At 52.9% G+C, this 22,996-nt stretch overlaps 2 protein-coding genes across 10 annotated transcripts in view; one reads left to right on the top strand and one right to left on the bottom strand.

The window, feature by feature from the left end:
• Positions 1–15,253, top strand: part of RALGDS (ral guanine nucleotide dissociation stimulator) — a 56,722-nt gene extending 41,469 nt beyond the window's left edge. For 3 of the 9 annotated variants that reach the window (XM_085593937.1, XM_085593936.1, XM_021543550.3), the window contains exons 2-18: positions 7,211–7,321; positions 7,738–7,931; positions 8,280–8,354; positions 8,501–8,694; positions 9,060–9,181; positions 9,315–9,530; positions 9,649–9,752; positions 10,076–10,160; positions 10,810–10,887; positions 10,983–11,069; positions 11,367–11,399; positions 11,536–11,657; positions 11,817–11,912; positions 12,059–12,260; positions 12,589–12,834; positions 12,967–13,081; positions 13,276–15,253. In XM_085593937.1, the coding sequence (XP_085450063.1) occupies positions 7,211–7,321; positions 7,738–7,931; positions 8,280–8,354; positions 8,501–8,694; positions 9,060–9,181; positions 9,315–9,530; positions 9,649–9,752; positions 10,076–10,160; positions 10,810–10,887; positions 10,983–11,069; positions 11,367–11,399; positions 11,536–11,657; positions 11,817–11,912; positions 12,059–12,260; positions 12,589–12,834; positions 12,967–13,081; positions 13,276–13,451 (2,256 nt within the window). In that variant the 3' untranslated portion in view covers positions 13,452–15,253. Of the gene's footprint in view, positions 1–7,210; positions 7,322–7,737; positions 7,932–8,279; positions 8,355–8,500; positions 8,695–9,059; positions 9,182–9,314; positions 9,531–9,648; positions 9,753–10,075; positions 10,161–10,809; positions 10,888–10,982; positions 11,070–11,366; positions 11,400–11,535; positions 11,658–11,816; positions 11,913–12,058; positions 12,261–12,474; positions 12,835–12,966; positions 13,082–13,275 lie in introns of all 9 variants that reach the window. The other 6 variants (XM_085593935.1, XM_085593933.1, XM_021543549.3 and 3 more) reach the window with 2 other exon arrangements.
• Positions 15,254–15,846: 593 nt separating this feature from the next.
• Positions 15,847–22,972, bottom strand: GTF3C5 (general transcription factor IIIC subunit 5). Its single transcript, XM_021543551.3, has 11 exons — positions 22,801–22,972; positions 21,984–22,206; positions 21,552–21,750; positions 20,586–20,781; positions 20,160–20,264; positions 19,578–19,692; positions 18,835–18,915; positions 18,233–18,330; positions 17,507–17,589; positions 17,071–17,213; positions 15,847–16,492 (listed from the first exon to the last, which is right to left on the bottom strand). The coding sequence occupies exons 1-11, from the start codon at positions 22,963–22,965 to the stop codon at positions 16,335–16,337; spliced, it is 1,566 nt and encodes a 521-aa protein (XP_021399226.3). The 5' UTR covers positions 22,966–22,972; the 3' UTR covers positions 15,847–16,334.
• Positions 22,973–22,996: the final 24 nt, after the last annotated feature.

The following is a 22,996-nucleotide window of genomic DNA, read 5'->3' as shown; positions in this document are numbered from 1 at the left end:
TTCGTGCGGGACATGGATGTGCCAGGGCAAGGGGCAGGTTTGACAAAAAGAGTTGATTTTATTGCAGCTGATACTTCTTAAGACAAATTTTTTGGCTGTCTGGGCTGGTGCACGGGCTGAGAGCTGGGGAGTGCTTAAGGTTTTACGTCTCAGGGAATGCAAAGGCTTTTGTGAAGATGGAGTCACTTGCAGGTGCTGATGCATGCAAAGGACAAGCATTGCCCTGGAGCTGCCACAAGGAACAAGTCTGTGTGTCCTGATGAACATGTGTGAAGCCAGCATTGACATTTTAGCTGTGACTATTCCAATCAGTTTCAAGGAACATCATCTCTGAGTGCATCTCCATCCCCTTCCCAATACACCTGGCAGCTGTTCCTGCTGCAGAAATAACATATTTGATGCACCAGGGCCCTGCTTCAGAGGTGGAATTAATGGAGTAGCATCAGGTCAGGTAGGCTGGAACTCTTCAGAACACCCCTCGTGTTTTAATTCACATTTGAACAGGCACTGGGGAACTGTCATGTTGCATGTGACTTCCAGGTGCTACTGTACACCCAGAAAAACATCAGTCAGGTTTTGAACTTGTTTCAGTTATGGTTTTTTTTGCAGCTTTTTCTGTTCCATCTGGGTAAAATGCAAACCTTTTGTTCTGAGCCAAAATGACTTGGGACGAGACGCTCGATCTTTATTTAACCTCGCAGAGCAGTACCTACATTAATTTTTTATGCACCATTTTTCACCAGCCGTGTCGTTCTGGTTTCACTTCCAGTAATGCCCCGGGGGTGTGGGCGAGTCGGTGGCGGGGCTGCATCCCTGTGCTCGAGTCTGCCCCTGTGGAGGCGTTGGATCTGGGCAGGGATGCTGCCGGGGCCATCACGAGCACAGGGCTCAGGGCTGTGGAGCAAGAGCCAGATCTGCTGTGTCGGCGAGATCTTTTTTTTCCATCGACTTAGAGAGGAAGCAAAACCTGCTGCTCTCAGTTTTCTTTGAATAGCCTGCGAGGGGAGCCCATCCCAGCACGTCCCCAGGGAGGGGACGCGAGGTGGTGTTTCCATCTGGGGTGCAAATGGCTGGTGGGCACCTCTGCTCCTGGGTGTAGGAAATTCAGGGTTTGCAGGTCATCAGTCATCCCTGTTGTGGCTGGAGTTTGCTGTGCCCTGAGGAGTCTTCCTCTCAGCCTGATCCCCCAGCACCTGCATTTTACCACCTCAGGGATCTGATCCTGCCCCTTGAAGGCTGGGGATGGAGTGGCCATGCAGAGCCTTAGATTTCCAAACCACAAAAAGAGCGAAGAAGTCTCTCCACGTGGGAAGGCTCTTCGTTTTCTCTAAAAGCAAACCAGGAGCAAATGGAGGAGGAATCCTGCTTATCTGCTCTGTCTCGTTCCTGGACCGAGCACTGAGCTCCTAATCCTTGCTCCAGCCACTGACTCACTGCCTGTGAGTCACAAGATGCCTCTGTGACCCAGCTGCCAGCTCCCCTTCTCCCTGAGCTGCCAGGGTGGAGAAGGCTGCCCTTGGAACCCTCTGCAGCCCCTCTGGGTCACAGACACAGGGTCAGAGCTGCTGTCGGGCTCGGGACCCACAGAGCCCGAGGGAGGAGGTGTAAGATCCCTACAAGAGGCAGATATGGGGTGCTGTGGCCCCTCTCTCTGTGCCCCATCCTGGTGCTGGGTGATGTACTGTTCCCCTGGGGCACAGCTTTCCGTGCTGAAACACCTGGAGCAGAGTGTCAGGAAAACCCAGCTGTGGAGCCCAGTAACTGATGGGGAGAGAACAGGCCCTCAGCTGCTGCCACTGGCCTGGTGTCCTGGCAAAACCACCCCTTTTTCATGGTGGGTTTAAGCTCAGCTTCTGGCCCTTTCTCTGTTCTTTTCCTGTTTCCCCTTTTGTTGCTGTGTTTTTATGGGCTGCTGGAATCGGTCCTGGTTTGAGGCAGCTCGGAGCAGGCAGGAAGAAAGGCAGAGAGTGTTGAAAACCCAAAGGAATGGTGTCTTTCTGCTGGACATCTCTGCATGGGAAGCAGGGGCTGGGTACAGCTGAGCTGTGGCAGGGGACTGAGCCCCATCAGCAGCAACAGGAGCACTCAGGGGGAAAGGAGACAGTGGGAGATAACTTGCCCAGCTGGAGAGAACCCCCCCAGTGCCACCATGGCTGGGATGGTGTTTTGGAGCAAAAGTGCTCCTGCCCTCAGCAGGGCTGCTGTTCCAAAGGACACACCGTGAGTCACCAGCATGGGCACCTTTCCTTCCCCTGGAACAGGGGATGTTTGTCAGCTTCCTCCCCACTTTGGGTAGTCCTTGTAGCCTTCCTGAGCACAGCCAGGGGAAGGAAACTGTGAGTGCCAGGAGTGGATGATCCCTCAAGGCAGAGCCACGGGGGAAGAGCCACCACAGGGCTTTTTTTGCCTGGAAGTCCCCTCGGGGAAGAGCGTTGTGCTGCGTGTGCTTGTTTGGGACGTGGAGGACAGAGGGTGCTTCTGCTTTTGCGGTCTTTATCTTCACTTCACAGAACTGAGCTTGTTTTCCTTTCACTACCCGGGCCTGACTTTTTTCCTATTTCCTTTTACATCATGTCATACACTCCCCTTTGCAGAAGAGGTTCCACTTCTTTGCAGAAGTGGCTGCTGCTCCTTGCAGGGGTTCAGGGTTTGCTCCTGGGGGTGCAATGAAAGTGAGCTGGGGGTTGCTGTTGGACGTGGGCTGTGCTGGAGCCGGTTTCCTTCGTTCCCAGACAGGCCCATTTCCCATTGCTAGTGGGAAGGGATCATTCTGAGAAGGTTGTAAAGGCCAAACCCCCACTTGCTGTTTCTGGTTTTACCACCTTCCACCGGGTTCTTTTGAGCTTGTGCAAGCACAGAGCTTCAATGGGAAACCCCTGGTGACGTCTCCGAGGCTCAGCTCTGCCTTTTCTTGCCTCCTTAGCCAGTGGGACTGTTAATTCCCATCAGGCACGCATTCCTGGCTTCCCACGGGCAGGGTTAGTGTCTGCTCCTCTCTTGTGGCTGGTAGCAGCAGCCCCTTTGAAATCTCACCGTGCTGCTCTGTACCTGTCTGTAGAACAGGCGTTTTGTGTAACTCAACAGAAAAGGGAGCAGAGTAACACAAATATCTTGATTGTTAAACCAGCTGTGGTCCAGAGAGCATCAGCAAAAGCACTTTTAGCAGTTGTGCCTCCTCCATGTGTGCTGAAATTAATGCCTTTTTCCACTAACAGTTCATTATTTTTGTGCCTTTGGAGGCCTGTGCACTAACCTGGGGCACGTGGGACCAGAGCTCTTAAGACCTGGTAATTGTTGGGTAATTGTCTGTGTGTAAGTGTGGGGATGCTGCCATGCTCACACTTAATCCTGCATTTTGCTCCTGTTTTACTAGAACCACCTTAGTGACTGAGCTCAAACACTTTCCAAAATGCAGAGCCTGAGCCAATGTTTTGCTTTGCTGTTTGGTTTTTGCATTTTCCCCTCCTTTCATCTGTTGGGAAGAGCCGAAGGCAAAGTCCCTGCTGCTGCTGCTGCTGCTCTCTGCCTGGCTCTCAGGGTCCCTCACACCCTTCCTCCAGGCTCACAAACCTTGGCTGCATCTTAGAGCTCCTTATTAATCCTCTGTGTGAAGACGTGGGGCTTGACACCACGCCGAGTACAAGAACATTCACCAGAGAGCAGAAGAGTTTATTGCACGGAGCAGGAATTCCTCCCTGGTGTAGTCACAAAAGCTTTGAACCATCAGTGGGAGCTCCAGGGCTGGCTGCAATTGGAAGAGGCAGTCCCCAGGCCCAGGGCAGCCATCTGGTGCAGGCTCCCGCTTCATATTTCAGGGGATGAACTCCTGCAGAGTTCACTCACGGCTGCTTCTGCAAAAGCCTCTGCTCTGCACAACTGGGGAGAGTTAAACATGTGGCTTTTCCTTGTGCCCCTCCAGCCACAGGCCTTTTTCTTGATGCGTGCAGAGGACCAGGATTGCACACTGAGCTGGAGGAAGCAAACCAAACCTTCATTTTTCTGTATATTCCCTTTTCTTGGTGCCCATCCTGAAATGTGTTGGACCTCACTTTCTGGGCCTCTGGGTCTCACCTGTATGAATTTGGTGGAAGGTGCAGATGCCATAACCATCAAATCTCGTTGCAGATGTTTGAAGCACTGCCTGGGCCTGTTGGGTTCATCCCTTGTGCCAACAGAAGGGGCTGATCACCCGTGTCTCACCCTCAGGCTGAGGTGGAGGAGGGTTTGTGTGTTGGCTTGGCTGAGCCTGACTCATGTTCCCTTCTTCTGAGGGGCAGAAAATTCCAGCAGATGTGCAGGGCAGGCAGTGGGGAGCAGTGACTGTTGCAGTATTTACCAGCACTCATCTCTTTAGAGACCATTTTGAAGGCATTCAGCTTTGGTTGAGTCGCTGGAAATCCTGGAGCAAGTGCAGGATTCTGGCTGGCCAGCACAAACATCAACCACAGGTCCAGGTTTTGGGTCTGTCCCTGCTCCCAGCTCATCTCCTCACCTGCAAGGGGAGAAACGTGTGCTTGGTGCAGGTGTTGGAATGAGAGACTCTTTTGGCTCTGTCCTGCTGCTGCTTTTTTGCTTTGGGCTGGTTTTTAACCAACGTGTGCGGAATGCACAATCAGCATCTCGGAGGAGCAGCCGGAGGAAAGAGGAAGCTCACATGGAATATAAATAGCCAAATTTTAGAATGTCCCAGTGTAGCAGCTCTCCTGGCTCTTGGCAGGAGCCTGCAGACCGCTGGGAAGCCACGGCCTTCGTGTGTGGTTTGCAAAGGGGGAACTTTGGGGGATATCGCACGAGTCAGCAAGGCAAAAAATGAATGAGTCTTGGATATGGGAAGGAAATGAAATTTGCTTTTCTGCACAGCAGAATGGGGTGTATCCCCTGCACGTGACGTGAAATGCAGAGTGGAAACCCTGCACAGTTGTGGCAATACTTTCCACTGTAGTTGCACAGCAGTTGCCAATGATTCATGGGTTGATCCTGAGGTGGTTTTTTCCTCCCATATGATTTAATTTATGAATTTAATTGCATGTCAGCAAGCATCTGATTTTTCTTGATATTTTCATCTGGGGTTTACAACTGCCCAGCCAAATATCTTTTCTGAGTTAGACTATACAGGGCTCTGGTCCTGCTGGACCCAGAGCTTTCCTCTCAGCTTAAATGGGAGGTACACAGGGGTGAGGCTGACATGCAGGTTGGGTGATGAAGGCTGGGAAAGAGCCTTGGACAAATTGGGAAGTATTTCCATGGCTTTTTTTTTTTGTATTTTTTGTTGTTGTTGCTGTTTCTTTGTTTTTTGGGTTTTTTTTTTTTTTTTTTTTTGTTGGAAACAGCATCCAAAGGTGGAAGAAGGCCAGCTTGGTTAGGTGCTGTGAGTGCAGATGGTTGATCCAGAGTGAACACAAAGCTTTAGCTGTGCTGGCAGCCTCTCCCAAGGCTGTGCCAGTCCCCAGGGCAGTGTACTTGAACACAATTTGTGCCATAATTTATCCCAGAGCACAGAACAAGAGAGGGACAGAGGCAGGTGCCAGGAAGGAGGTTTGGTGTCTGCTGCCTCGTGTGGGTGCTCTCAGGGTTGCTCAGTGAACCCTGGGAGAGGCTCCTGATGTTCACAGCAGAGCCTCACAACTCCTTGAACTTCAGCAAACCAAACCTCCCCATAGTCTGGCACAAAGTGAGAAAAGCAGGTTCAGCAGAAAGTGAAAAAGTCAGTAACCCTGCCCAGGGGGATTCTCTGCCCTCATTCATCACAGCCATGAATGAGAAGCTTTTTTCAAGCTTCCCCTTAGTCTCTGGGCTGGCTGTGCTTCCCTGCCTTGATTCCTTGAGAGGAACAAGCCCGTGGCTGGAGCAGGGTGTGAGAGCAGAGCAGTGAGTGCTGCTGTGGTGCTGCTGATAAAGGAGGCTGCTTCAAGAGCGTTTGGGTGCACGTGGGATCCATCAGCTCAGGTGTTCTGTTCCTGTCTCCTGAGGTGTGCAGCCTCTTCTGAGCCTGGCTGTGGCTGTCCCCATGTTCACAGGACAGTTTTGGGGAGGATATTTGCAGGGAGCAGCATCACTTCTGGGGCTCCATCCTAAATCCTTTCATGGCACTTTGTTCCTCCGTGAGCTCTGTGTCAATGCTGTCAGTTCTTGCCAATGCTCAGGGCTCTTTGAGGGGCAGTTGTAGGGAAAGATGAGGGCTGGCTCTGGCAGGAGAGGTTTGTCCCCTCAGTTCTGTGTCCCAGAGATGGTCACTCCCTCTCTAACCAGCTTACTGCTTTCGGGCATTTTCTCCTTCTGCTGAGCTGTGGGTTTTGGCATGTGTTTGTCCACGTCCTGCCATTTGGTGAGGGGGATGGAGGGCGGGGGAGATCCCTGCAGTGTTTAAAAGGATCTGGATAAATCTTCTTAAGGGAGGCACTGACTCAGCAGAGCGTGGTTAGGGAGGAGGAGGAGGAGGGAACCAAACTGTCCTTGTGGGGCTGGAGCTGCTGCTGAGCCCGTGCTGGTGTGTGGTGCTGGGGGAGTCGTGTGCCTGGGGATCTGCTCTGAGAAGCATCACCCCTTTCCTCACCAAATTGTTGGTGCTCTCCATCCTCCAGAGCACAAATGGGAGCCTCACAGCTCGGTGCCTGTCACCCAGAGGTGCCTGAACCCTGTGCCCAGACTGGTCCTGGCTGTGCCTGATCCCACCCTGGTGCAGATCTCTGGGATTTCCCCTCAGTTTGAGCTTTGGATTTCTGCCTCGTGCTGTGGGCAGCTTGGTTTGACAGGGATTATTTATTAGGGAAGTGCACCAGGGTGCTTGGTTCAGATCACTGAGGCTGCTCAGACCAGGAGACAATGTCACCTCACAGGAGAGGCAGAGGCTTGGGGAGGGGACCAGCCAGGGCTGGGCACGGGGCTGTGCTGTCACTGTCCCTTTCCCTGCCTTGTGAGGGGTCCCAACTTGCACTGGCACAGCCTGGCTTTGCTGAAGGGCTGAGACATGGAGCCAGGGAATGTGGGACAGACCAACAGCAGCTTCCCAAAGTCCTGGCTCCACTGTGGGCAGGCTCAGCCAGCCAGACACACTGGTGACACCTGGTTTGCATTTCTGAGCAGGCGAGGGAGACTCACTGCCAGCCAGCTGCTGCCTTTGGCTTGCTGGGATCCCTCGCAGGAGCCACAAAAGCATCTCTGCCACGTTTTGCTCTCCTTATCTCATGGTGTATCTTGTCTTTCCATGCAGAGCTCCACACAGGAGATTGGAGAAGAGCTGGAGGATGGTGTGATCTACAGCATATCCCTCCGGAAAGTGCAGCTCCATCACACGGCCAACAAAGGGCAGCGCTGGCTGGGGGTAAGCTGGGGGCTCCTCCTGCCACAGGGGAGGATTCAGATGTTTCCTGCCTTGGGAATCATGTACTGATTTGGGAGCAGGGAGTGGGAGCACCTGTTGCCTTCTGCTGCATGGGAAGGGGTATAGGTGAAACAATCTGCAGCCCTGTTTGGAAAAATAGGGCAACTCCTAAATTGTTTCTAGATTTTGGCAGCTCTGAGGCCTTTCCTGGGGTTTCCCAAGTGCTCAGATCTTCTCAGCTGTGTTGCTGGTGTTTGCTGTGTGAGGAGACTCAGCTTTCCACTCCCAGCCAGGAGAGCCTCAGGCTCTGTGAGGATCCCAGCCTAGACCTGAACTTGTGAAGCTGCTTGGAACATTTTGCACTTGATGGTGTCTGAATTTACCCAGCCCACTGACTTCTGCTCCTGTCCTGGCAGTTTGAGAATGAGTCAGCCTTAAACCTCTACGAGACGTGCAAGGTGCGGACGATAAAAGCCGGGACCTTGGAGAAGCTGGTGGAGTACCTGGTCTCAGCCTTCAAGGGCAATGACTCCACCTATGTCACCATCTTCCTGTGCACCTACCGGGCCTTCGCCACCACCAAGCAAGTGCTGGACCTGCTGCTTAACAGGTGAGGCCCAAAAAACAGCTGGGGGTGGCCAGGAAAGCCCCAGCACCTTCTGCTCTAATGCCCTGGGGGTTTGGTGGCTTCTCCCAGCTCCATCAGCGTGTGGGTTTTGGGACAGGGCAGGGAGGACACAACTTCCTGGAAAGCTGGAGCTCTTCCAGTGAGGTGGCCAGTGCTGCCTGCTTCCCTTTTCCTGTAACAGGGAGGTTGTGGCAGAAGGAGGGAGCAGGACACTGTGTAGCAGGTTCATCCTGGCCCTGTGGCAGAGCTGGGGGTGATGTGGATGAGAAAAGGCTGCTCTGAGAGGCAGCTGAGTGCAGGGTGCTCACTGCCTCCCTTCTGCCCCACCAGGTATGGCAAACTCCACGTGCAGGCAAATGGGGACCACGCCAGGCACACTGTGGACGAGAGGATGGAGCTGAAGAAGTAAGTCTGCCTGAGCTGTGCTGGCTCTGCTGGCAGCTCTTTGGGAAGGATGTGTCATCCCAGCACCGCTCCTGGGCTTGTGGGGGTGCACACAGGTTTCTCCTGGCACCTGATCGTCTTTACCTGTGTTTTCCCCCTTCCTGCAGCACCATCTCCTCCATCCTGGGGGCCTGGCTGGACCAGTACTCAGAGGATTTCCGCAAGCCCCCCGACTTTGCCTGCCTCAAGCAGCTCATCTCCTACGTGCGCCACAACATCCCCGGCTCCGACCTGGAGCGCCGTGCCCGCATCCTGCTGGCCCAGTTCCAGCAGCAGGAGCAGAGCGAGGCCGAGGCTGAAGGTGGGCTCCTCCCCTGGCTTGTAGGGTCATTGGGGGCTGCAGGTGGAGGGAATGCTGCTGGTTGGCCCAGAGGGTCTCCAAAACTTGAGCCACTGAACACTCGTGAACTCTGTTTACATGGGGGGATCCCTGGGAAGCCAATCCAGCTGCAGCAGGAGTGGCATTTCTAAATGGATTAGCTAATCTGCCTTTAATCCTCTGAAGACACTTGCACCCAGGTTTAAAATGACTGTCCTTTTATCTGAGCCTTGTTGCTGGAGGTGCGAAGCCGGATGGGAAAGGAGAGCCTGGGAGGTGGGGTGTGGGTGTCTGCAGGGGGCTGGTGTGGGCATTGCAGTGCTCAGCCTCACCTTTGTCTCCTGCAGCTGTGGACCACGGCAGCTGCACCTTCCAGCTGGTGGACGAGAACGGGGTTGGGGATGGGAAGCCAGATTTCCTCTCCTTCTCTCCAGAGATGGTGGCAGAGCAGTTCACACTGATGGATGCTGTGAGTAGTCACCCACCAGCTGGGTCAGTGGTGCTCTGGGCATGGGCTTGGCTCTTCCCATCCCTTTTTCCTCCTGGCCTGTTCTCTCCCAGGAGAACACAAAGTAGCCCTTCTCCATCCCTTTATCCTCCAGGAGCTGTTCAAGAAAGTGGTGCCTTACCACTGCCTGGGCTGTATCTGGTCCCAGAGGGACAAGAAGGGCAAAGAGCACCTGGCCCCCACCATCCGTGCCACGGTCTCCCAGTTCAACAGTGTGGCCAACTGTGTCATCGCCACTTGTCTCGGGGACAGGTCCCTGAAGCCACAGCAGAGGGCCAAGGTGGTGGAGCGGTGGATCGAAGTGGCTCGGGTAGGACAGCTCCCCTCCCACCTCCACCCAAGGGATGAGCTTTTGCCCTGCTGGAATATCAGCAGATGCTCCAGCTTTTTTTTCATCCAAATCCTGTTATCTCCTTGTCTGCCCTCAGGAGTGCCGCATCCTGAAGAACTTCTCCTCCCTCCGAGCCATCCTCTCGGCCCTGCAGTGCAACGCTGTGCACCGGCTGAAGAAGACCTGGGACGAGGTCCTGCGGTAAGGAGCTGCTCCAGGGCTGCTTCCAAGGGGAAGAACATGCTGTGGCACTTGAATGTGCCAATGGGATCACCTCAGCTCCAGCATTGCCTCCTGGAGCGTGCCCAAAACCCAGGGACCAGTGTGAGGTGTCAGGGACCTCAGGAGGGTGAGGAAATAAAAGCATCATCACCTCACTGTTCCGTGTGGAACACCTTGGAATAGCTCCCAGCCAGCAAGGAGCTGAGCATAACTGGGGTCATTAGGGTGAGCAGAAGAGAGCCCAAGGAGGAAATCCCAGCGTGGCAGCATTGTTGACTTTTCCCCTTGTTGCCTCTGTGCAGGGAGAGCTTCCGCACCTTCCATGAGCTCTCAGAGATCTTCTCCGACGAGAACAACCACTCGCTGAGCCGGGAGCTTCTCATCAAGGTAGGGGGAAGGAGGACCCACCTTGCCCTGTTCCTGGCAGGCAGCTCAGGTTTCCATGGCGTTCCAGCCACAGGGATGAAGCCCTGGCTGAGCTGCTGGAGTCACAGGCAGGGTGTGCTGAGTCTGGGGAACACGCAGGGGTTTCAGACCAAGGCTGGAATTTCTGTTTCTCCACCCAAAACTTGCTACTTCGAGCTGGGAAATCAATTGAGGGAACAGATAAGCACTGGGATGGGATCCAGAACACCAGGTGATAGCTTGTCCCCAGAGGCAGCTGCATGTTAACAGGCCAGAGCAAAGTCCTCTTGATTCCGGGAGGCGTGGTGGAGTTGGTGAAAGGCTGCAGCAAAACTGTCTCTTTATTGTATGTGGAGCTTCTCCACAGATCCCAGTCTAGCTCTGGTTTAGGGACTGAGAGGAAACAAAATACAGAAGGGAACAAAACATCCCATTAGGGAGGCATTTATACAGAAATGAGCAGCAGTTCCTATCTGCTAAGGCTCTCCTCTCTGTGAGCCATGAAAAAGCTTTGCTTTCTTCCTCTTTCCTACCATGAAAGTTATATGAATGAAAATGGGTGTGAATTTTAGCTAATAGGTAATAGTGCCATTTCCCACCTGTGCTGATCCCACCTCTCCCCACCATCCAGGAGGGCACATCCAAATTTGCCACCTTGGAGATCAACCCAAAGAGGGCTCAGAAGCGGCAGCAGCAGCAGCGAGAGATGGTGAGGCTGGCAGGGCTGTCCCTGTGCCCTGTCCCCAGCAGCTGCCTGGGCTGGTCCCCCCTCTGCTGACCCCACTGTCCCTTCTGTCCCCACAGGGCGTGATGCAGGGCACCATTCCCTACCTTGGCACCTTCCTCACAGACCTGGTGATGCTGGACACGGCCATGAAGGATTTCCTGGATGTAAGTACCTCCTCCCTGTCCTCCCCTTCCTCCCAGAGCCTGGGCTGATAAAAGGAAGGCTGGTCCCTCCCTGTGTCCTGTATCCCACACCACATCCTGTATCCCACACTGCACATCCTGCATCCCACACCACATCCCATATCTAACTCTGCCCATCCACCTCTATCCCAAGGAAATGGGCTGCTTTTTCTCAGCAGGGTTACTCGCACTGCAGTGGCAGCAAGACAGAGATAGATAGGGGAGGGAGCAATATTCTTCTGCCTGCTCCATACTGACCTTCATCCCTTTCTTTTCCAGGGTGGGCTGATCAACTTTGAGAAGAGAAGGAAGGTGAGAGCTTTGCCCTGGCCTGGTGCAATCACAGGCTGTGCCAGTCACTTTGGGCTTGATCCCTCTCCTTTTTTTCCTTTGTGCTCTTCAGTTTTGGGGGAGGAGATTCTGGTCTCATGGCTTCCATTTGCTGCAGGAATTCGAAGTCATTGCACAGATCAAGCTGCTCCAGTCAGCCTGCAACAACTACAGCTTCACACAGGAGGACCAGTTCGTGGAGTGGTTCCACAGCCTGGAGCGGCTCAGCGAGGCCGAGAGGTGAGTGAGAGTGGTCTGGGGCTGTGCTGGTGCCTCGGGAGGTCCCACCACTCATTTCCTTTGACAGCAGCAGCTGCTCAGTGCTCCCCTTCTCTGCTCTGCCTCCCTCACACCTGGTGGCAGCACAGGGAGCTCAAACCCTCCTCTCTCCCCTGCCAGCTATGGGCTGTCGTGTGAGATTGAGCCACTGTCAGAGTCAGCCAGCAACACGTTGAAGGCCAAGAAAAACACAGGCATCATCAAGAGATGGAGCGAGTGAGTCCCCGGTGGGAGGTGGGGGCTGGTGTGGGGCGTCTCTGGCTGGACATTGCAGGGGAGCAGGCGGGCATGGCTGCTGTCCTGCCAGCCAAATGCACCCTCACCCTGCTCCCTTCTCACCTGCCTCGCCTCTCTCCTGGCAGCCGGCAGCCACCGAGCACCGAGCCCTGTGCCAGCGGCAGCTCCCACTCGAAATCCTTTGACCAGCTCAAGTGTGGGCAGTACCTGTGCAGTGGGGACACCACTGACTCGGTGAGTGTCACCTCCGCCGGCTCCAGCAGCTCTGACGTCGAGGAGATCAACATCAGCTTCATCCCCGAGTCCCCCGACTGCCAGGAGAAGAAGGTACGTGGCAGCTTTCAGGTTCCAGGGGTCCCAGGGCCACTGTGGCCATCGTGTGGGGACTGTCCCACCTCTGCCCTGGCGCTGGGGCTGGGGGGGGAGCAGGCGGGGGGCCCGGGGGCTGCTCGGGAGGCCCCTGCCCTTGGCTGCTCCGGCAGCACGGCAAGGCTCCCGTGCCTTCGGTGGCTGTAGTTGTGTCGGTCCCCCGTTGTCACAGGTCAGTGAGATCCCTCTGGCCTCCCTCCCCCAGCGCTGGTACGCCCCGTCTGTGGCCGATGGAGAAGCTAAACCCACTGTGTCCTCCGCATCCCCTCTCCTCCCTGCCCTCCAGTTCTGGGAATCCACCTCCCTCTCTTCCCTGGACACGTCAGGCATCGGCTCAGGCTCCAGCAGTGCCTCCTCCTCTTCCGTCTCCTCCACGCCGGTGACGGCCTCCCGCACACACAAGCGCTCGGTCTCCGGCATCTCCAGCTACTCCTCACTCTCGCTGCCCCTCTACAACCAGCAGGTCGACGACTGTTGCATCATCCGAGTCAGCCTGGCTGTGGACAACGGCAACATGTATAAGAGCATCCTGGTTAGTCACATCCCCAGGGAAGCACCGGGGAGGGGTGGGTGGCTTGTCCTCTTTGGATATGGGCACGGCACATTTTGGGAGGAGTGGGAGGCTTTAGCAGTGCTCTGAGCTCACAGCACTCTGTGCTCACAGGTGACAAGCCAGGACAAGACCCCCGTGGTTATTCGCAAGGCCATGGCCAAACACAACCTGGATGGGGACCGGCCTGAAGACTATGAGCTTGTCCAGATCATCTCAGAGGAGAGAGGTGTGTGTGTGTGCTGGGGTGTGGGGGCTTTCCTGGGGCCATGCAGCCCTGCGGCCTGGGCAGCACCAGGCTGCAGCTGGAATGAGAGGTGACAGCAAGAGATGTCCCAGCAGTGGGAGACAAACCTTAGCCCCACTCTGGTCCCTTTTCAAGGAAAGGGCACCTGACTGACCCTCATCCTTGTTCACTTCCAGAGCTGAAGATCCCTGACAACGCCAATGTCTTCTACGCCATGAACTCCGCTGCCAACTATGACTTTGTGCTCAAGAAGCGGGGCTTCTCCAAGGGGGTGAAGATCAAGCACGGCTCCAGCTCCACCCTGCCCAGGATGAAGCAGAAAGGCCTGAAGATCGCCAAGGGCATCTTCTAGCCTCAGCCCCACTGCCACCCATCACCGACGGGGCCTTGGGGGCAGCTGCTCCAGGCTTGGCTGTGGCCGGTCCTTGTGCTGCCCTGCAGGGCGGAGGAGTGACCCTCACCCACGGGCGACGGCCGTGCACCTCCCTTCCACACCCAGAGCTGAGAGTTTGGCAACTGGTGTCAGCCTCTGCCTCTCTCTGCACAAGCCCCCGTTCCAATCAGGTCTTTTTTTCTACACAAGAAGGCAGCAGTGGGGGGGGATTTGTCTATTTTTTGTTTTGTTTTGCTTTTTTAACCTTCCACGGTGCGACACTCGGCCAGCCCAGCCAGCCCAGAGCTGGAGCCCGCCTCTGCCGTAGGTGCCTTGTGTCTGAGCGAGCCGAGGAGCAGTGACTTGCAGAGGGGCTGTGTGTGACAGAGCAGAGCAGGAGCCACCATCACCCTGGAAGGGGCTGCCAAGCCTCCTTCCCAGCTTTCCCAGTGTTACCTCCATGTCTGTCCTCCCTGGGATCACTGGCGTTGCCACCACCGCACAGCTCTGCCTGTCTCTTCCCTGGGGAGAAGCCACGGATGCCCTGGGCTGGGAGGTGAGCTGGAAGGATGCAGCCCTGCACCAGTGCTGAGCCCCGTGGAGGAGCCTGTGGCTGTGCCATGATGGAGTGGGTGCCTCGTGCTCTCCTCAGCTGGAAGTCTGCGTGGTCTCGCTCCTCTCCCCATCCAGCACATCCTCCAGCTGGACTGGGCCAGTTCAAACTTGCACCAAAGATCAAATGCCAGTGTCTCTTCTGCCGAGGGGGAGCTTCAGGCCATGCCCCCAGCGCTGCCAGCCTGAGGAGGAGGAGAGCAAAGTTCTGTCTGAAACTGTGTAAATAGAGACTTCGGGTCTGTGTGGGCACGTGAGGGGCCAGAGAGCCCAGGGTGCTCCAGGTGCCCCAGCTGCCACTGCCTGACCCACAGAAAGTGCCACTCACCTTGGGCTTTAACCGGACTTTTTCAAACACTGACCATGGGAGAAGCAGCAATGAGACTTTTTTTTTTTTGTATAAAAAAAAGTTTACTGATTCTTTTTTTTTTTTTTCAGTATTTATTGGTTGTAAATAGAAGAGGCAAACTTGTACATTTTACTAATCCAGCCTCCCCCTGCCCCTGCAGCCCAGTCCCTGTCCTGTGCCCCCCTGGTATTTAAGGCTGCTGGGAGGGACACTGGCACCAGCAGCAGCATTGCTCTGCTGTGCTCAAGGGGTGCACACCCTGCCAGCCCCCCCTCCCAAATTCTCTACCACTAATTGCTCAAGCAGGGGCAGACATGCTTGTTTTAATCATTGTAAGAAACACTAACCAAAGGGGGACCTTTTGTTGCTCCTGCCTCCATGTCTGTTTTTTAAGCGCGTCATTCCAGCAGGTCTTTCCCGTTTCCCATCCCTCAGAGTTCCTGGGTGGTTGCGGTGCCTTCCCCTGCTCCAGGACAGGGACCACACTCCAGGGGCTGGGGCTGCAGGGGAAGAGGCTGTGTGGGTGTGAGCGTGGCCCACGATGCACATGATGGGAGCTCCTGGCTCCTTGACGCACGGGCAGCCTCCTGCCTCCCCCCTGCCCAAAGCCCCTTCCCCTGGGCACCAGCACCCCTGGGAGGGTGTTCCCTCTGCTCCGTGCCTGCCCACCCTGGGACTGTCCCCTCCCCTCTCGCCGGTGCCACCGGGCACTGGCTGTACCGTCTGTATTTTGTACCACTTCAATGAAGGAGCACACTGCCCGGTGTGACTTGTACACAGCAATGTAATTAGTCTTTGCAATAAAATACTGATGCTCAAAGGTCTCTGCCCCAAGGCAGGGCTTGTCCTGTCCTCCTTCCCCAAAATGGCAGCACCTTCCTGGAGAAAGAGGGATGGACCTGACTGTGGGGGAGTACATACTTTATGTTCACTCTGGTGGGTTGAAGCTTGTTTTGAAAAACAGGCTTTTTGGCTGAGGAACAACGGGTCAATTTTGAAATGAACTTGTGAATTGACACTGTTGCATTTTCCATTTCTAATTTGTTGGGTTTTCTTGCCACTTGTGTTACAAGTAACAGCTGTAAAAGCAACTGTAACGGCCCACAGGGGGTTACAGGAGGAGGTCTTAACTCCCTTTAAAAAAGAAAGCTTGGCTTTCAGGTGTGCGCACAACACAGTGGGGAATGCACATCTAGAAAATGCCAGTAGCACTTTAATTTTTGGGGCTTTCATTCGGTGGGAACAATGCAGCTGGCAGTGGCATTCTGTACACCTGAAGCTCTGCCCCTCTGCCAGCTGCCTCCAGTCCTTGCTAACTGCTAGTTGGGGAAGTCAAGACACCTGAGAAGTGCATCAGGTAATGAGGACAACAAACACTACACCCCAGGAAGGGAATTATTCACGGCCAGAAAGTGTATTTTCCTGCTGGCTTTATTTTCAGCGAGGCTCAGTGCTGAAGGCATGGCTCAGTATTTTCACTCCCTCTGGACAAGCAAAACCTGTCCTAGGGACTCCAGCAGCACTAGGCTGCTTCTTCTCCCAGCATCTCCTCAGGCACCTTTTCTATTTTCCACATGGCCACCAACCTGGAGAGAGTGCACTCCCACACATGGAGAGATCTGGAAATGCAGCTTCTCCCATATTCTGGTGTTACCAGCTGGTTTGGATTCTGGGCTTGCTCTTGGGAATTCATTGAGCTTGCTGGAGGGTTTCTCAGCCAGCAATTCTGAAAATGCAGGCAGTGGCTCCCAAACATCCAGAATGCTGCCCACCAGCAGTCAGTGCAGAGAGAACATCATCAGCTTAGTACAAGCTCTGCTTTCCCAGATCCTCAACCCTTGGCTCTCAAGGAGCAAGAGCAGAGACAGTTCTGTCCACAGCAGCCACACTGCTCACTGAGTTCACACATAGTCCAGAATTTCTGTCTCCATTTCATTTTCACTCCCATCAGAAGGCTTGAAGTCCTCTTCCTCCTCCTCTTCATCATCCTCATCCTCTCCAGACTCATATGCCAGCTGTTCTTTGCCATCTTCACTGCTTGTTGTATTTGAGAAAAGAGCTTAAATTGGGAAGAAAGAAAGATATTGTGATGCCTCTCAGTGCAACCTGGGAGCATTTGCAATTGAGTTCCCAGAACATGTGAGAGGAAAGCAGCAGCCTCAGGCGCACAGCAAATATTGCACATCTTAACAGAATCTGATCAAGCCCAGAGCAATCCCTCTCCACACTCCAGGAAGAAGAGTAGAACAGCAGCAGAGCTGCACTGCTGTGCCTCCTCTCCTGCCTCATTCTGACCCAATTCACTGGGATATTATTGCTTTGGCCCAGCATCATGAAGAAATAATTTCCTCACTTCTTGGTCAATCAATAGTATCAATAAGAAATAAAATGCCACCAACAGATATGTCAGAATTAAGATCTTGATTATCACTGTGCAGAAGACACTTAAAAGCTGAAGGGCTTTTGATGGTGGGAAGATGAAATAGAAAACCTTAACTCTCAGCCATCCCTAATGCCAACCCACATTCCCACTGCAGCTCCCACACTGGCACGAGCGACATCCCAGAGAACACACAGAGGATGCAGGAACACTTTTCAGTGCCAAGGACAACATCCTCACGTTCAAAGCATCCTTACCAGGTCTGGTGGATCTGATGATCTGCTTTATCATCAGGGACATGCTATCCCTCAGGTCATCACTCGTCTTGGCAAGGCACCACCCGTCCCGCTCCGTGCATTCCGACTCCGTGCCGTCATTCCGATGGATGATCTTCTGCAGGCTAAAGAGCAGCAAAAGGGAAGGAAATGTTAATCTTCTGCACTCAGCTGTGAGTTTCAAATGAGGCACATTGCTTTACTTCCATTTCCCTTCACTGAGCTGGAATAGCACAGTTGGTTATCCAGGTAATTGTCAGATGGGAAAGGAAGTTCATGTGTGAAAAGACTCTTCTGTTTTTATTGAGCAACCAAATACCTCAGATGTTCCTGCTCAGGGAGAGAGGGGTGAATGGACAGGGAATAAACAACAGGCTTTGAAATCTGTCTCTAAGACTCAGCTGTCAGAGTGCAGTACCTTTCCACATTTAAGTCACAGAGCTGGTAGAACATCTGTCGGTAAGGGGGTAAGGCTCCTTCTCGGAAAATGTAGATGGATTCCTAAGAGGAGGAAAGAAGGATTCATGTGCATTTATGCTGCAATGAAACTACTTTCGATGGGCTGATTCAAGAATATGGTACTTCCAAGAGAAACAAGTTTTAAGGCATAGATCTGAATGTGGCAGAAGATAAAGCTGAATGAGGAATGCCCCAAGGTGTCCCTGCAGCCACAGTCACACCAGCACTGCTACAGAGAACACACTGCACCTCTCCAGCCTGCAGCTCTGTCTTCAGCCTGTCACTGCCTAGCAGTGCATCACGGCCTCCATTCTAGCAAAAAAAAAGGAAGAGCAAGACTCATTTATTTATTTATTCCACCCTGTTGGATTTTGCAGCATGACCTGATAAAGACATGGTGATTTTTTTGCACTTCGCTGCCCATCAAGTTCCAATTTCATCAACTGAAGCAAAATATTCCTCGCATCTAAGATGAGGGTGGAAAGCACCAATCCCACCTTGCAGCATGTAACAAAATACACTCAGGTGGTGTTCCATAGTGCCATAACCAACTAGGAGCTTCCCAGACAAACCTGAGTTTGCACATCAACTCACTCACAGCTGATCCCTTGACGACTGATAAGCCAGGAAACATCCCTATTTCACTGATATATTTCAAGATTTTGGTATAAAAAGTCATGCTTACCTTCAGCTTATACCTGCTGCAGGGGGGCTTTTTTGCCCCAGATGTACCAGCTGAACCCAGCCCCTGTTTCAGGTCATGGACAGTAACAGTGTGACTTCCTGAAAGGAAAACAAAGAGTTCTAATAAGAGACATCTTTCCTATTGGACTGTCACTTCTCTCTATTGATTCAACAAAACCAGACCAACCAGCAACAGAGCATGTACTTTGCTCATTCTTCAGAGATGGTACTGGACAATCCCAGGAAAAGTGCTGACTTGGGAAGCTTTTTCCAGAGCCCATTTGTTCATAATTTTAACATTTTCTACTCTCGTTTGACATATAAAAGAGAACTTCCTCCATTCTCTGCACATCAGTGAATTTTGAATTCCCAGTGTGACTTGCACAACTGCCTCCTGCCTGCTAACAAATATTGTGGATCAGCCAGACTCCCACAACACTTCCCAGCAGATTTTACTCTGGCTTAACAGCAGCAACATTATAACCAGAACACAAGCTCCAGTTTTGGCTCAGCTAGAAGACAGGAAGACCCTTCACCACCTGTGACTAGGATGGGGCAAACAGAGAAGCAGAAGAGCCAGGCAGCCCTTCTGGCCTAGCATACCTTGTTTCTTGACAGTGATGGGCAGGCTGTAGTTGTACGTGCTGCGTTTTGCTTTCACAGGCATGTCAGTAGCAGCATAACCTAGAGGTGAAAAGCAAAATCCAGTCATGAACTGAGGGCAAGCACTCTGCAGAATATCCCCAGTCAGGAACACAAGGCCTGGTGTGGGAAGGGCAGGCTGATCTTTGGGATATGCTGGCTTTAGCAGGGTGGGGAGAAGAGATCAGCAAAACCCTTTAACTTGGAAATGTGATCTGATGTCAGTGAGTGGATGCCAGCTCTGTCATGGACTTATTATATGGCATCAGAAACTCCTTTTCCTCAAACTTCTCCTTTGCAAAATCAGAGCAGGGAACTCCACATCCAAGGTCTGAGACCCAGCATCCTGCAGGATACGCTGAGCTCTTTGAGGAAAAGCTGCTTAGTGAGCACCAGAATTCCTGCTTGGTGCCTCCCCTGAGTGAGGAGGACGATGCTCTGCTACACCCCCTTGTGCTTGGAACACATGGAGGAGGAAAGGCAGAGTTTAGAATGTGCCAAATGAGGAAAGAGCTATTGCATACTATGGAATAAAGTATTACAGGAGTTTTAAAAGGAACTACAGTAAAGAAGGAGCTCAAAAGGTGACATGTTCATCAGAGCAGAAATATGGCAAAAGAGTTTGAAAAACACATAAAAAGAAAAATACTACCAGGATTAACCAGAAAGCAGAGAGAGCAGCTCTGTGGGTTGGGCCCTTTTACCATATTTCATTCCACAGCGAATTCGGAAGTCCAGCACTTGATAAATCTTTGCTTCAGGGTGTTTTCTGGGGTCATACCCAAACCTAACCCATAAGCTTCTCCAAGGACCTGTTAACTGCACAAACACATGAGGGAAGATGGTTACAAAAAAGCACCACAGTGTTGCAACTCCTTTCAGTACCAAGGTCCTTGGAAAGTTCTAATATTTTCCCTCATTGCCCAAAGATATTTGTTTTACCAGCTCTTTGCTCACTTGCCATGCCAATATTTATACACTTGGCAATCAAAGCATCAAAGCACAAATATTTGTGTGCTTTTACAAACCAACCTGCAAGGTCACAGCCAAGTGCTTGTGTGGAAAACTTCTGCTACTACTGCCAGGTGAACAGTCACGTGGAGTGTCTGACCTGCAGAGGTGGTTAGCAAAGTCACTGAATCCTCCTTGGCTTCAGCTTTGGTTCTAAAGCAGTTCCTTTCTCTTTACATTAAATTAAATCAGGTACTTAGTTGCAGGACCTCAGAAGTGGTAAAGGAGCAGGAAGAGCCAGGTGATGCTCCCTTGCTCACAGATGTGCCACTCACCATGTAATAGGCCAGGTATGGCAGCAGCACCTTCAGCTTGTCTGGATGGACGCTGATGTTGGCTTTGACCGCATTGCGAGACCACACGGGACGCACTTCAAAGAGCTGAAATGACACACAGACAAACACACAGCAGTGGCAAGGGGCTCCCAAAAAAGCAGAGCAGCTTCCCAAGTGCACTCAGGTCCATATCAGGGCCTTTGGCCCTCAATATGAGCTATTGGATGGTGACGGGGGCTTAATGTGAGTTAAGCCACAGATTCAAAGCTTGACTTACAGAATTGAAATGAACACAGCAGTGTCAGTAGCACCTGCTCACACTTGTATCAGGCACTTAGAATCACCAAGAATTTCTAGGAAAAAAATGTAGTTTTTCCTCCCCAGCTTGCTGCCGGACAGTGGTCAGACCAGGAGTAAAGCACACACCTTCCTCAGCTCTTCCTCCACCTTTTTATCCACAGGATTGGTGCACACTTTCTTCCAGTTCTGTACAGCAGCATCCAGTGGTTTAGTTGGGATTTCTTCATCATCAAAGTTGACAAAGATGGCATTGTGTGGGCGCCGGGCCCTGCTGAGGCCAATCAGGTTCTCACCAGACACCTGGGGATTGTTGTATCCCTCCCTAAGGAACAGGGAAAGACAAAAGGGACTCAGCTGGGTGAGCAATGGGTTGGTTTAACTTTGACCCAACCTCCCTTGATCACACACTGGTACCATAAAAGACTCTCATTGCACCACTGAAGAAAGAAAATTTAAATTTAAATAAATCCCCAAACTTCTATACTACATCCATTTGCACACTGAACAGAGGAGCTCTGCCCTGGATGGCAGAAAACTCTCCAGCACTCAGGAATGATCCGTATGAAATGTGTTGGACAGGCTTCACCCTCTGCATTTGCTCTTCTGGAGCTACTGCAGCAACACTCTGAGACAGGGGCAAAGCAAGAGGGAACAACCAACTCAGTCTAGATTTTTTTTTCCTTTAAAATTGCCAGTGAAGGCCGACAGTGAGAAAACAAAAGATGTTTCTTGTGGGAGATCTCCCAGATTGTTCTTCTGGCAAAGCCAGTTGGGGCCAGGAGAGCACAGGAACACATGGCACCGATCCTTGGAAACCCTGCCCTTGGCTCCAGCCCTCTGGAAGCAGGCAGGAGCTGAGTCCTACATCCCACACTGTTTGAGGTGAGCTGGGACAGACATCATCATCACCTCATACCCAGCTCCCCTCACCTGGCAAATCCTCAAGTGGAATTTTGCTGAGGTTGCCACTGACAGGCAGTTTCTGGTGTTTTTTTGCCTCTGTTGTGCAAATCAAGAGGGATAAAACAGCACAAGGCAGGAAATTAAAAGGGTGAAATGCATGAAAGCTGTATCATGAGAAAAGGCACTGACCTGTGCTGTATATCTGGGCGATAAAAATAGTCCACAGGAGTGTCCAGACGTGAGAAAATGGGTGGTGGGATATAAAGAGGTAAATCTCTGTTGAAGAATTCTTCCTTCTCTGGTTTGAGCATCAGGACTTTGTCATACATGGAGGTTTGTTTGCCATCAGGGCCAGAGTGCATTGCCAGGTACTGGAAGTCAGACATTCCTGTAAGAAACAAAAGTTAAAGCACTGTGAAGTTTGTTGTGAATCCAACAATATTTCTCACACTCAACTTTCAAGAGCAAGAGTCTGGCAAGTTTTTGCAAAGGTTTATCCAGCAGGGAGGCTGTAACAATACTTGATTCTCCTTCCAGTCCTCAACTGCTTAGGGGAAACACTTCCCTTTCCCATCAAACACACTCACCTCTAAGCCACGTGCACACAATCCCAAGGGTTACCTTGAAATTTGTAAACAGTGGTGACAATCCCAAGAATCTCCATCTCAAACTGGATTTCTGGCTGGTTTTGTTCCTCGGGGTCCAACTGCTGCTTTTTCCTGGTCTTCCTCCTTACCCTGAGCAGCATGGTGGAGGTGGGGAAGCGGTTGGCACACACGGGGTGGCAGTAGGGGTCCTTGGGGCGGAAATACAGCTCCAGCCTTTTGGCAGGGTCGGCGTAGATCTGTCAGCAAGGGGGGCACAGCCCCTGTCAGCGTGCCACCCGCACAGCCTGAGCCCCTGTGCCAGCCCCACACACTGCTCCCCTCACAGCCCAAGGGGATTACTGCTGCCCCACCGACCCCTGCAGCCACTCACATCCTGGGGATCAAGAAGAAATAAATTAAAAATACAATATCCTGGATACGAGGAAGCAATTCTTCCCTATAAGGGTGGGGAGGATCTGGCACAGGGTGCTCAGAGAAGCTGTGGCTGCTCCGTCCCTGGAGGGACAGGTTAGAGCAGGCTGGTCTAGTGGAAGGTGTCCTGAATGAACTTTATGGTCCCTTTCGACACAAACCATTCTGGGATCCCATGATTTTACTGCACACCGCCTGAATCCCTAATGGAGAACAGCAGGGAAGCGGCTTCACCCACACACCACCACACGCGTGGGGACTGCTGGGCTGGAAGGACTCACACAGAGGGTCCCACATGGAGGCTCTCCCAGGCCCCCTCTCACCCCCATCCCCTTACCCACAGCCAGGCCCGGTCTCACCACCCCTCACCCTCAGCCCAGCGAGCACCTCTGCTCCTCACCCCGCCGGGCCCCCCTCACCCGCGACACGCCCTGCTCTCCTCCCAGCGTCCGCAGCATGGCCCCGACATCCCGGACGAGCCCCGGGTACTCCACGCAGACCAAGCGCGGGGCGCGGGGCAGCTCCAGCACGGCCGAGCCCCGCGGGCCGCGCTGCGGCCGCGCCGCCGCCATCGCCGCCGCCATCGCCGCCATCGCCGCCGCCATCGCCGCCGCG

Source organism: Lonchura striata, chromosome 17 (assembly GCF_050655825.1).
Source record: "Lonchura striata isolate lonStrDom1 chromosome 17, ASM5065582v1, whole genome shotgun sequence".
Classification (NCBI taxonomy): domain Eukaryota; kingdom Metazoa; phylum Chordata; class Aves; order Passeriformes; family Estrildidae; genus Lonchura; species Lonchura striata.
This window is presented reverse-complemented; position numbering and strand designations above follow the sequence as displayed.